General features: G+C 44.9%; 1 protein-coding gene across 1 annotated transcript in view; it reads left to right on the forward strand.

The window, feature by feature from the left end:
- The window catches only part of LOC119952018 (heat shock factor protein 1-like), a 57,076-nt gene that overhangs the window by 35,815 nt on the left and 7,155 nt on the right, over positions 1-14,106 (forward strand). The window contains exons 7-10 of the mRNA XM_038775484.1: positions 7,368-7,457; positions 9,063-9,200; positions 10,274-10,423; positions 13,675-13,780. Of these exons, the coding sequence (XP_038631412.1) occupies positions 7,368-7,457; positions 9,063-9,200; positions 10,274-10,423; positions 13,675-13,780 (484 nt within the window). The remainder of the gene's footprint in view (positions 1-7,367; positions 7,458-9,062; positions 9,201-10,273; positions 10,424-13,674; positions 13,781-14,106) is intronic.

Below are 14,106 nucleotides of genomic sequence, written 5' to 3' on the forward strand. Positions count from 1 at the left end.
ACTTCACGCAGGCAGACTTGCAGCCTCAGAGCAGGATGAGGGCAGCATTGCCAGTGGCTACAAATGTGGCCATTAACTTCTTTAGTCCGGCTCCTCCGAAGCAGGACCAGGTGACATCTGGAACATACCGCAGTTTGTCATCACTTGTTGCACTGAGGGGTGACTAACTTTTTCTTTGTGTCAAAACAGCCGAATACTCTTTCTTTCCAGCGAGAAATTAGCAGTGCCAATATGTGAGTTTGCCAGAATTCGAGACCTCCCCCCAATGCAGGGTGCCATTGACTGCACAGACGTTGATTTGTGGATGCCACATGTAAATTCAGACTACTCCGTATCCCCTATTTAAGACTGTGCCTCCATGTTCTTCCTTCTAAAATTAATCACCACATTTCTCCGCATTGAACTTCATCTGCCACTTGCCCATCCATTCCACCAATTTGTTTCCTTTTGAAGTTCTATACTATTCTCCTCACACTTCACAACGCTTCCAAATTTCATATCATCTGCAGATTTTGAAATTGTGCACCAAGATCAAAGTCAATATATTAGGATGAGCAAGGGTTCCAACACTGATCCTCGGGGACCTCCACTACACTGAAAAATATCCATTAACCACTATTCCTTGTTTCTTTCCTTCAGCCAATTCCCGAAGAATTAATTTTGCTTTCCCTTTTATTCCATGAGCTGTAAGTTTGCTCACAAGTTGGGTGGCATTGCATCAAATGCCTTTTGGAAGTCCATGTACACTAATCAACTGCATTACCCTCATCAACCCTCACTGTTACTTCTTTAAGAAACTCCAATTTGTTGAACACAATTTTCCCTTTCCTTAATTCCCTTTTTTCTTAATTAACTCACTAACTCACATTTGTCTATGTCTATTAATTTCCCCCGCGTTAATGTTTCTAGACGTGCCACCCTTTTACAATTTAAATGCCTGTAGAGGAATCTATGATTCCCTTTTTAGGTTTATACACACACCCCTATGTGGCAAAATTAATCTCCAACTCCATCTACAAGTTTGCTGATGACATGATCGTAGTAGGTCGGATCTCAAACAACGATGAGTCATAATACAGGAGAGAGGTAGAGAACTTAGTGAAATGGTGCAATGACAAAAATCTCTCCCTCAATGTCAGCAAGACTAAGGAGCTGGTCATCAACTTCAGCAAGCAAAGTATGTTACATGCCCCTGTCTATATCAATGGTGCCGAGGTGGATGTGGTTGACAGCTTCAAATTCCTAGGTATAAACATCACCAACAATCTGTCCTGGTCCACCCACATTGACGCTGCGACCAAGAAAGCACAACAGCGCCTATACTTACTCATAAAATTAAGGAAATTTGGTATGTCCACAATGACCCTTACCAATTTTTATAGATACACCATAAGCATTTTATCTCACTGTATCACAGCTTGGACACGGCAACTGCTCGGCCCAAGACTATAAGAAACTACAGAGTCATGAACACAGCCCAGTCCATCACATGGGCCCGCCTCCCATCCATTGATTCTATCTACACTTCCCACTGCTTTGGGAAATGGGGCAGCATAATCAAAGACCCCTCCTACCTGGGTTTTTCTCTCTTCCAACCTCTTCCATCGGCAGAATCTACAAAAGTTTGAGAACACGCACCAATAGTTTCAAAAACAGCTTCCCTGCTGTTACCAGACTCCTGAATGACCCTCTTATGGACAGAACTGATCTTTCTTTGCATCTTCTCTACAGTTGTAGCACTGTATTCCATATGTTGCACCCGATGTCTATGTTTATGTACTTATATATATTATGTTCTATGTATTCATGGATGGAACGATCTGCCCGAACTGTACGCAGAACAATACTTTTCACTGTACCTCGGTACACATGACTAAATCTAAATCTAGCTGCCACTCTTGTCATACTCTCTCTTTGCTTTTCCTATTTGCTTTTTCAACTTCTTCCCTGAACTTTCTTTATCAGCCTGGTTCTCCATTGTATTATGCACCTGATATCTGTCATAAGCACACTTCATCGTGATCTCTATCTCTTGTGCCATTCAGGGAGCTCATCAATCTATTTTACAACACTGCATTCATGTACATGCACAATAACCCTGATTTAGACTTTATTACTTTATCCCTTACTCTGACCCCACCTGATGCTATTTCCTGTTCTAGTGCTGTCTATCTCCTAGTATTTTGTGTACCTTGGTATTCCTCTATGCTATTACCTCCTGTTTCCCACACCTCTGCCAAGTTAGTTTAAACCCTCCTCAATATCGCAAGCAAATCAACCCACCAGACACTCAGCCCTGGCTCAACTCCTGTACAATTCGTCCAGCGTGTGCAGATCCCATATCCCCGTGAGCTGATCTTAGATGTCCCAAGAATTTAAAGCCCTTCCTCCTGCACCATCTTTCTGACCATGTATTCATCTGCTTGTTTCTCCTGTTTCTCTGCTCACTTGTGAGCAACACTGGGAGTAATCTGGAGATCTGAGGCCCTGCTTACTCATTTCCTAAACTAGCGTCCTAAATTCTGATTTCAGGACCACACCCCCTTTTTCTGTCCTCGTTCTTACCAATTTGGACCATGACTGCTGGCCATTTGCTCCACAACCGCAGAGTGCTCTGCAGCCATTCAGTGACATCCTTGGCACAAGGGACGAGTCCTGGATCACATCTGCAGCTGCAGGAACACCTGCCTATTCTATCACCTATCACTGTTGCTCTTCCAGTCTTCCTTGTGCCTCCCTGCACAACTGAGTCACCTGTGGTGCCATGGACTTGGCTGTGGCTGCACTCTCCAGTTGAATCATTACTCATCGGCATTCAGAGCTGAATGCTGGCTGGAGAGTGGAATGCACTTTTGGGATTCCTGCATTAACTGCTTGTTTCTTCCCGACTCTCTGGTCACGCATTCCTTGCATTCTCTTAGGCTGCAGGGTGACCACATCTCTAAATGTGCTATCCATGAAGCTCTCAACTTCACACACTAACCACAGAAATGCCAGCTTCTTTTCTTTATTCTTTCATGGGATGCGGGCATTGCTGGCAAGGCCAGCATTTGTTTCCCATCCCTAATTGCACTTGAACAAAGTGAAATAAGCTAGCAAGCCAGCAAGGACTGTTAAGAGTCAACCAAATTATAGCAGGTCTGGAGTTGCAGATTTATTTCCCTAAAGGACATTAGTGAACCAGATAGGTTTTTACAACAATCAATTATAGTTTCATTGTCACCATTACTGAGACTAACTTTTCAATTCCAGATTTATTAATTGAATTTCAATTCCACCAGCTGCCATGGTGGGATATGAACCCACATTCCCAGAACATTAGCCTGAGCCTGTGGATTACTAGTCCAGTGATACGACCACACCATCTCCCCTGCTGCTTCTCAACCAAAGCAAAGGCTGCTGCAAATGGTTATCCAACACCTGGAGAGTTCCCACGTAGCACATGACGTGCACTGTAGAGGTCAGAGCAGCTCTGCCTTTCTTCTTATCTATTAGTTAACAACCTTGCTACTCGTAATAATTGTGTCTGCTGCTGATAAACCATACCAATATGAATAAACCCTATTAATTCTTAATGAACTGTCTGGTTTGGTTGCTTGACTGGCAGCAGCAAGAACATAGGCAGAGTGGCAGTGGTGAGAGTTGCCACCATGAGAGAGGACATCAGGTTTGTGCTCCACTGAGCCATCACCTAGGGAAGTACCTCCGCAATCTTAGTGATCTGTTAGAGGGATTGCTGGATTGCTATGAGATTCTGAATGCCCCTTTAGCACTGGCATCTGCAGCTATTGTAACAGCGGTCTGAATGCGTGTGGAACATTGCCCTTGCATGTTGATATGACTGCAGTCTGACCTTCTACTGCAGCACTCTGCTGTTGTGTGGTTTCTATTTGTGCTGCAATGGAGACCCTGACAACAGTCATTAGAGACTATGTCATGTTTGGGCCTGTAAGCGCTCACATGGAGTTGAGTACCACTTGCATTGTGGATAGGATGGACACTCGAGTAGTGTTGAGCGCCTCCATGATCCTGGGCAGTGATTGCAATGCTCTCTGGCAGGTCAGCCAGTGTACAGCATTGCTATCAGCCTTTTCCTGTGTGATTCCTTATCTGAGTCCTCTGCAGAACTTGCATGTCACCTCGCGCTCTGGCAAACTGGCCTCTGTGCTGCCCTTTCCTCCTGCTCTGGCTGCCGGCCACTCTTGTCCAGTATTTCAGCACATGATATTACTTTATAAAATACATTAGCTGTGAGTTTGAGATCAAAGTACCGGTGTTTCTTTCAGTCTCTTTCTCTTGCCACTACTTGTTCCTCGTTAGCTCACTGTCCTTGGGTGAGAGAAAGGAGAAAGACACAAAGTAAGATTACTGTGAGGAGAAGAGGGAAGCAAGAGGAACCGCGAAAGAAAAAAGACTCTGATGAGAGTTATGTACTCCTAGCAGTAGTTGGGATATGGGGCAGAAAATAAATCAAGCGATAGAAAAGGCAAATAAGAAAGGCAATATTACAGTAATCATGGGGATTTCAATATGCAGGTGGACTTGGCAATAAATGCTGACACAACCTGCGACGCACACATCCCAAGAACAAAATAAAAACACAGGTTTGAGTTAATCGGGCATCATTATCTCTGTGCCTATTTTGGAACTGTCTTGAATTTCATGCCTCTGTATTCACGAAGTAGCCAATATTACGATCCCAGATCAGATCCCAACAATGGCTAGGATACTGGACCGAAACCCCAATATTTTAGTTTTATTTTGTAAGACTGCAGGAAGAATACGTCGCTCAGACCAAGGCAGGCCAGCAGCACGGTCCAATTCCCGTACCAGCCTCCCCGAACAGGCGGCGGAATGTGGCGACTAGGGGCTTTTCCACAGTAACTTCATTTGTAGCCTACTTATATTTTTCATTTCATTTTGCATTTCACTTCCAGGAGTGGTTGCACAAATAAATGGGGCTTTGATATTTTAAAGCAAAACTTTTTAAAAAAATGTTTTTATTGGATTTTTAAAATTTCATATCAAAAGTTACAGAGTAAGACAAAACCAATGCATGTATCAACAAAATTACAACAGCTAGTTTTGATTATCATACATAGAGAACTTTACTTACAAGGTGCTTTTATTAAGGCCAAAAGCTATTCGAAAGAGATCCAAAAGAAGAGCAAATTACAGAAACGACAGCTGATTGCTGATGGGCCGGACATACAAGTGCTCAGGTTAAGCCCTCTGGGTCACGTGGGGCCGATAGCTGGCTGTGCTCCCCTGAGGGAGCTTTTATCTAGTTATGTGGGAGGGAGGGGGAAAGAGGCCACCCCCACTTTAATGGTTGCAGGTTACAAACAGGTTTTGAAACAAGTTAGTCAATAGCCTCCATGTTTTGTGGAAGCTTTCCTCTGATGGCGTATTTTATTTTCCTTAGCGTGAGAAATTCTGCCAGATGGGACAGCCAGTCTGCAGCTTTGGGTAGTGCTGCTGATCGTCAGCCGAGCAGCAGTTTCCGTCAGGCGATCAGGGATGCAAAGGCTAGGGCGTCTGCCCCTCTCTCATGAAGTCCCCTCTGGCTGTTCTGATACCCTGAAGACTGCCACTAGTGGGCAAGGCTGCACCCTCACCCCCACAATCCTAGACATGGTCTCATCATCCGGCAAGTCTGGGGCAGGACCAGATCATATGAATGTGGTTGGCGAGGCCTCCCTGGTGCCATTCACAGGTCCTCAAGGAGGCCGCTCATTCTTGTCCTGGTTAGGTGCGACCTGTGCACCACCTTTAGTTGCATTAGGCTCATACCTGCACACATGAAGGAGACGTTTTCCCAGTGCAATGCTTTGCTCCAGTCTTCCCCCTATCTCCCTGCATAGCTCTTCCTCCTATTTCTCCCTTAACCCGACCAGGAGTAAGCGTACCTACTGCAGTATTCGTCAGTACATACCCGTACAGTTCCCATCTCCTGGCCCATTTGTAGCCCATCGTCTTGTCTAAAAGTGAATGGCCTGGTATCTGGGGGAATGCTGTTGTCTCCTTGCGGAGGAAGTTTTTGATTTGATTGTATCTTAGTTTGTTCCCTTTCGGGAGCTGGAACCTTTCCATGAGTTCCCTTCGGATCACTAACCTGCTTCCATGTACATGTCTCTTACTGTTAGGGTCCCTTTGCCCTGTCTCCACCTTTTGAGGGAGATGTCCATTGTCACAGGGTGAACGTGAGATTTTTGCAGTTGGGGGCCCTGGTGTACATCTTGGTCAAGGGGGGGGGGGGGGGGGGGGGTCGGCGGCGAATGCAGTCGTGGCCAGTGGAGAGATGTTCCCGTGCAGGAACTCTCCTTCATTCTGACCCATTCTGCTACCGGCTCCATCAACCATCCTTGTACCCTTTCTGCGGTGACCACCCAGTTGTAGAACCTCTACAGGCAGGTTTAATTTGTGGATACGTGTCCAGTTGTAGGCTATTAGGATACCCAGGTAACGGAATTGGGTCACGGCCAGCTTGAAAGGCAGCCCCCCCCCACTCCCCAGAGGGTTACCGGGAAGATTTTGCTCTTGCTCAGGTTAAGTTTGTAACCTGAGAAGGCACCAAACCCGCTTATGAGGGTCACAGGGTAGAGCACCAGTATATCCACATAGGGTACAAAACTTTATTACTAAACAATATTAACTCTTTAACATCATACCCAAAAATAGCATACAATTACCTGATAAAAGAATACCACTAAATACAGTAATGCAATCCCCTTAATTACCATCTCTGTTCCTAATTAAACACCATTTTCAATCCATCCTATAACCCAATGGCACAGAGTAATATTTGTTTTCCAGAGAATATTTGGCTTTGTTAGAACCTCTGGCTGGATGTCTTCAAAAAGCTGTTTCAACTGGTTTGTTTCAGCTTTCTTCCTTGTCCTCAGACAAGTCTGCACTTCTTTAAATACTAATCATCTTTTTAATTATCCTACTATGAGAGTAAAAGAGCTTACTTGTAGATTCAGTGTTAGCCAGATCAGACCTCATCTCAAAACCTTTTTCAATGTCGTACCTTAGCTCCACCCAGCAATTACATCATTCCTCAGGCTGGAAACAGATTAACTCCCCAGGGACTCCCTAGCCAAACAACAGTGCATTAGTGCAGGCTTTTACCTCTGGCTCCTAAAAGTTTTCTTGTCTTGCAAAACAAGATTCTTTTAAAACACCACCACCTAAGTCAAACACACTGTAACCTAGGCTATTAACCCTTAAATTGCCAATCAATATGTCTAAAATTTTGCATTCATCATACCAAATATGGGTCTTGCCGTTGATTATTCAATTGTGCAAAATTACAAATTGCTTTCTTTAACCTTTAAGTAAATTGTTGCAAATCATTCTTCTAGGCCTCTGATGATTGGCACTTCTGGTATGCCCCATTCCTACTCCAAGTATAGTCGGCCCATCACAATGGACAGTGGTCAGATGGCACAGCTGTACATGCATTCCGGTAAGTTAGAAAGTTGTTTTTTTTGTTTTCTGAGACAGCAGGTGAAGGGTCAGGAGTCACAGTGCAAGACAGAAGCATTCTCAAAGATGTAGGAACAAATTTTAGATAAAAGTCAGAAAGTAGTCATTAGGTGATGAGTTTGGTTTTAAAATCCTGAAGATGTGGAAGAAACTGAGGGAGTTGAAGTAAATTTTGAGCTTCTGGTAAAGAATGGGTTAAGCATCATGGTTTTGAAATCTCACACAGTGGAGGAAGAGCATGCAAGATATGATGTAGCAGATGAGAGAGGATTAACATTGTTAATAAATTGAGAGTTGAGCAATCTTTTATCAGATGACATTGTGCCAGTTATGTGGCTTGCAGCCTCCCTTAGTTCATTAATTTGAAGTTGCACATCCCAGTTTGAATGTAATCCGTTTTCCCAATGGAACTGAGAATTAATCGGTACTACAACCAAGGAAGGAGCAAATGAGAGCCATATCTGACTTGGGAGAATTGAAGGAAAAATCTTTGATTAACTTTTGTGAAAATGTAAAAGTCGCCACAGTCCCAGAAGACCTTAGGCTTCTTTCCCCTTTGAGGGGAGAGCTGACTGGTCGTAATTTAACCTGAGGATCACCACACATCCGGTGAGGGGCAAGGTTGAGACAGCTGGCCTTCATGAATATTTTTGTGTATACGCATTGTGAAAGATCCCTGTAATAGATACAGAAATGTTTTTCAAGCTCCTTCACCCAGCAGCTGCATCACCCACTCTCGGGTGAGATATAACTTATTTTATATACGCAGTAACCCTCCGGCTCTATTTCCTCACATTGCTTATCTTTACATTGTAGTCACCCTATGTGACATTTTGTTCCCTTGCTAGCCACCCACATGGCTAGTACCATTGACCATCTCTGCACTATTTTATCATTGAATCGGCAGAAAACGTACTTCCCTACAAAGATTATCCTGCTGATCATAAATTCCCTTCACACATTGTCCTCTGTTCCTACCTAATGCTGTGAGTCTAGGATGTTTAGTATTGTAGTTTAAACATTTCCAACCTCACAGGAGCTTCACAGGATCAAATATTTCTGCCTATGTTGTGCAGCAATTTGATGGGGGGGGAGGGGGGAGGGGGGGGGGGAGGGGGGAAGGGGGGGGGAGGGGGGAAGGGGGGGGGGAGGGGGAGGGGGGGGAGGGGGGGGAGGGGGGGAGGGGGGAAGGGGGAGGGGAGGGGGAAGGGGGGGAGGAGGGGGGAGGGGAAGGGGGGCGCATCGGCAGTGGTGGGAGGGGGGGCAGATACCACTGTGAAGTCGGGAAGGTGCCAACGTTATTGGGGGAGGGGGGGACAGGAGTGACATCAGAGGCATTGGCTTCAAAAACTAGGAAGGAAAGGTGGATCAAGAATTGGACTTAGTGCCGAAAATTATTGATACATGAAGGTTGCAGTTTCTTGGCAAAGCTGGGCCAATTTTACAATATCTACAACTTTTCAGTGGTTGAGCAAGCTTGAATTTTAGTTAATAGATTTATGGGATCTGGGTTGTGTGCCCGAGCCAAATCAAGGTGAATTAACAGTGAGACCTCCTGTGAAATGCACAAGAATTAATGCCCATTATTTTGTTCATTCCGACAAGAAATGTGAAACCTGTGAGAAAAGCAGTGTTTATCCAGGAGGTGTTATCATCTCTGAAATCACACATCTGTTTGAAAGTCCAGATCAGCCTGCCGAAGAGCACAGGTAAGCATGGGGCAGCACGGTAGTATGGTGGTTAGCATAAATGCTTCACAGCTCCAGGGTCCCAGGTTCGATTCCGGTTTGGGTCACTGTCTGTGCGGAGTCTGCACGTCCTCCCCGTATGTGCGTGGGTTTCCTCCGGGTGCTCCGGTTTCCTCCCACAGTCCAAAGATGTGCGGGTTAGGTGGATTGGCCATGCTAAATTGCCCGTAGTGTCCTAAAAAAAGTAAGGTTGGGGGGTGGGGTTGTTGGGTTACGGGGTATAGGTGGATACGTGGGTTTGAGTAGGGTTATCATTGCTCGGCACAACATCGAGGGCCGAAGGGCCTGTTCTGTGCTGTACTGTTCTATGTTCTATGTAATGGTCTTTGTCTGACTGAACTTATTTTTTCCAAATGTGGTACAAAAATTGAGCTTTTTAGAGTATTTGATGTGGGGCCGACAGCCTCATTCCTGTAACAGTCACCAACGTTTTGAGACCGACCTCTTGGGTAAATAGACTTTCCAGAGCTGACTCCTGGCCATTGTTAACTGTTACAGGAAATAAGTTATATCAATCAGCGTGAATACCCAATCTCTTGTCTTGAATGAGTTAATAACTCTTGTTATCTCAGGCTGGAGTTATATAGATAGCTCCACAAATCTGCTGAAAGTACCTGCGCTCTTCAAACTGTTTCACCCCAAAGCCTCTTACTGCTGTGGGCATTTTATGCCCTTGAACTAAATTTAATTTACTTATAACATTTTGATATAAATCATACCAAGATATCTATCGTAGCAAAATGGCCGTAAGCCTTGAAACATGGCAGTTAATTTGGTGACCTTAAACTTATGCCCTTTTATTACTGTCTCCCTTTGTTCAATGTAAATGATTTCACCGCTTTTATTTTCTTGTCAAAATCTCTCATTTTGGGGACAATTATAGTGGATCGCTTGAGCTCTGTTCTAGTGCCGTCTTCCAATATTGTTTCATAACTGAAGCTGTCAGCCGTAGTATCATAACTTAATTTCAATTCATAGCATTGACTCCGAAGATTGTTAGTTTTTATTCAAACTTGCTATTTCACCCTTTACAGCTTGATGTCTGGAGAAACTCCTTTCAGTGCAGCTACAGACAACCAAGTTGCCACTCCAAGCACAGCATCTTCGCCGTTTGCATCACACAATCTGTATGACGATCTCCTGGATGAAAACTGCCAAATGGCCGCGGAAGAAACCTCTGACCAGTGAGAGTCTACTTAAAAGCTAATCCACAACATTTGGGATTATGTTTTCCTCTTTCCGTGATTGTACGTAGCCTTGGAAGGAGTGGGTTGTTGGGCTGAATTGACCTTTTTCCTTTTATGTACCTGAACAAAGGTCAGGTACTTGGTCTAAAGGACAGGGTTCCTCTTCTGCTGGTAGGTGGAGTGGTGGAATGTTAGTGGAATACAAGAGATAAGGAATGAATGGCGGGCATGAAGATGGATGAATATTCTTAAATCACAGTCTGAGGGCTTCAAGACAAGTCATTGATTGAATTAATTAATTCCATCAAATATTGTTTATGGTGGTGGTACATGCTGTTTGCTCACAGTAAACTATTTGATTCTGTTTTACTTTTTCCACCCACTAAGGATGGCAATGACAACAGCCTGTGTTTGTATAGTGCATTTGATGTCGTAAAACATCCCAAGGACAATATCAGTAGAAATATTTTTGACACTTAAGTTATAGACTGAGGAAAGATGACCCAGGAACTTGATGATCAAAGAGGGAGGTTTTTCGAAGCATTTCAAGGGAGGAAAATGAGTTGGAGAGGGAAAAAGGTATAGGAAAGGAATTCCAGAGTTTGGTGCCTGAACAGCTGAAAGCTTGGCTGTCAGTGTTAGAGCGATTTAAAATGGGGTATGTGCAGGAGGCCAGAATCTGAGGAATATAGAGACGGGAAAGCCTGTAGTGCTGGAGGAGGCTACCCAGACAGAGATGGGAGGAGGTCAGGGAGGGGTTTGAAAACTGGCATGGTAATTTAAAGATTTGGGGTGTTGTCAGATAGGGAGCCAGTGAAGGTCATCAAGCAAAGGGGTGATTTGTTGAATGAAATTTAAACTGAGTTATGATTCTGACAGCGGAACTTTATGTAGGATGGAAGCTTGAGAGGCTGGCCAGAAGAACTTTGGAGTAGTCCAGTTTGGAGGTAACAAAGGGATGGATGATGGTATGTGCAGTAGATGAGCTAAGGGAAAGTTGGTATCTATAGAAATTATGGAAGTAGAAGTAGCCAGTCTTGGTGTGGATCTAAGGTGGAAAATTCAACTTTGGATCGTGCTCAACACCTAACCTGAGAATGATCGCCTGCAGCTTATTACTATCCCAGACCAGACCCTAAAATTGGCTAAGATACTGGACAGAAGCACCAATATTTTATTTTAATTTTGGAAGACGGTGAGGAAAGGATAGGTCTCTCCAGGAGTGATTACACAAAGAAATAGGGATGTGGTATATTAAAGCAAACTTTATTACTAACACAGTATTAAAATCTTTAACATCACACTAGAAAATAACTTAGTAATCCCTTAAACATTACGACTCAATACAGTGAATACAATAACCCTTAATTGCTCTCTTTATTCCCACTTAAGCATCAAGAAAAACATCCATCTCTACTCCCAATCTACTTTAACTACCACTGGCACAGAGGAATACTTGCTTTACAGAGATATTCTTGAAGAAAGAGAGATATTTTGGCACTGTTTTAAAGACAAGATCTGACTCCCGTCAGACTCAGGCAAAAACTCTGTCGTCAGAAGCTATTTCTCAACTTGTTTCAGCTCCCCTTTGTTCTCTGACAAATCCGCGCTGCTTTAGATGACTGTTAATCTCTTAACTGAACTGCAGAGAGCAATCTGCATTACCTGTGTTCACAGCTTCACCCAGAACTGCTCTGACCTGCTCTTCCTACAAAATGCCTGATACCTTAGCTCCACCCAGTAAAAACATCACCATACTAAGCTGAAATCTAATGAACTCCACAGGGAATCTTCTTAATCACAAGAAAATTCCATTAGCCCAAGCTTTTTAACGATGCTTAATTTACACCCCTGGCTTCCAACATAAACTTGCCTTCCAAACTAGGGTTTCTTTTAAAGCTTGATTGGAACAGTCAAACACACTCTAGCTCAGCCTTTTAACTTTACAATACAATACATCTGAAATTCCTACATTCATCACAAACTTAAGACGGTTATCGAGGATGGAAACAGTCGACAGGAAACCTCGTTTTTAAAATTGATTTACGGGATGTGGGTGTTACTGGCTATCCCGAGTTGCTCTTGAATAGATAATGGTGAGCTGCCTTCTTGAGCTGCTGAGGTCGTCCCTGCGGTGTCAGTACATCCATAGTGCTGTTAAGTAGAGGGTTTCCAGGATTTTGACCCAGTGACAAAACGGCGACATATTTCCAAGTCAGGATGGTGAATGACTTGGTGGGAACATCCAGGGTGGTGGTGTTGCTGGGTATATATGCTGCCCTTCTTCTTCCATATGGTAGCGGTCGTAGGCCTGGAAGGTGCCACCTAAGGCTTGGTGAGTTCCTGCAGTCCATCGTGTAGAGTCGGTGGTGGAGGGAATGAATGTTTGCGGAAGGGATCCCAGTTAAGTGGGCTGCTTTGTCTTGGATGGTGTCAAGCTTCTTGAGTGTTGTTGGAGTAGCACTTTCCAGGCAAGTGGAGAGTTTGTGACTTGTGGATGGTGGACAGGCTTTGGGGAATCAGGAGATGAATTACTTGCCATAGGATTCCTAGGGCGCGATTCTCCCATACCCGGCGGGGCGGGGTTCCCGGCGGGGCGGGGTTCCCGGCGGGACGGAGTGGCGTGAACCACTCCGGTGTCGGCCCTCCCCAAAGGGGCTAGGCTGTCGCCGGAGTGGTTTGCACCCCGCCGGCCGGTATGGAAGGCCTTTGGCGCCACGCCAGCCAGGGCCAAAGGGACTCTGCCGGCCGGTGCGGGTCCGCGCATGCGTGGGAGCGTCAGCGGCTGCTGACGTCATCCCCGCGCATGCACGGGGGGGGTTTACCTACGAGTAGGCCATCGCGGAGGCTGACACAGCCGGCGGGTAAGAAAAGAATGCCCCCACGGCACAGCCCGCCCGTGGATCGGTGGGCCCCGCTCGCGGGCCAGGCCACCGTGGGGCACCCCCTGGGGCCAGATCATCCTGCCGGTAAGGGACCTAGTCTAATTTACGCCGGCGGGACTGGCAAAGAACCAGCGGGACTTTGGCCAATCGCGGGCCGGAGAATCGCCGGGGGGGGGGGGGGGGGGCGCGGTGCGCTCTGAGCGGCCGCCGACCGGCGCGATTCCAGCCCCTGCCGAATCTCCGGTGCCTTTCTGTGTCTTTCTGATCTCCAGTCCCAGAGTCCAGAGAAAGGTGGTAATGGCCACAACAAGTTGCATTGAATAGATAATATAGTTTTGTTTTATTCTCATTTTCTCTGCATAGGATTGAAATGATTGATCATTTGGATCTGATTGACAACAGCTTGGCTCAAATACATTCCTCACTCAGCAACACCCGATTAAACACTAATTTGGATTTACTCAAAGATGTGAGTCAAAATTTTATTTTTTGTATCTAAAGATAATGTAATATCTAATTTGTATCTATCCTGGTAATCATGCGTGGGATGTATTTTCTTCCATTTGCAAAAAAAAACTCCTGGCATGTATATTAAATATTCCGCAAGCATGTTTAATGAGTCCTCCAGATAAAGAGAGGTGTTTGCATGGGATAGAATAATGTTATTGGTAAATTTTACAGAAGATGACCAATGTTCTGAATAAAAGCCTCTGATAACTCGGTAGTTCAGATTGTGTACAAGTCAGAACATTCCAAGTACGTTTACCACCTACTCGGTTTGATGGAGTCAATGTG

This window comes from Scyliorhinus canicula, chromosome 17, assembly GCF_902713615.1.
Source record: "Scyliorhinus canicula chromosome 17, sScyCan1.1, whole genome shotgun sequence".
Taxonomy (NCBI): domain Eukaryota; kingdom Metazoa; phylum Chordata; class Chondrichthyes; order Carcharhiniformes; family Scyliorhinidae; genus Scyliorhinus; species Scyliorhinus canicula.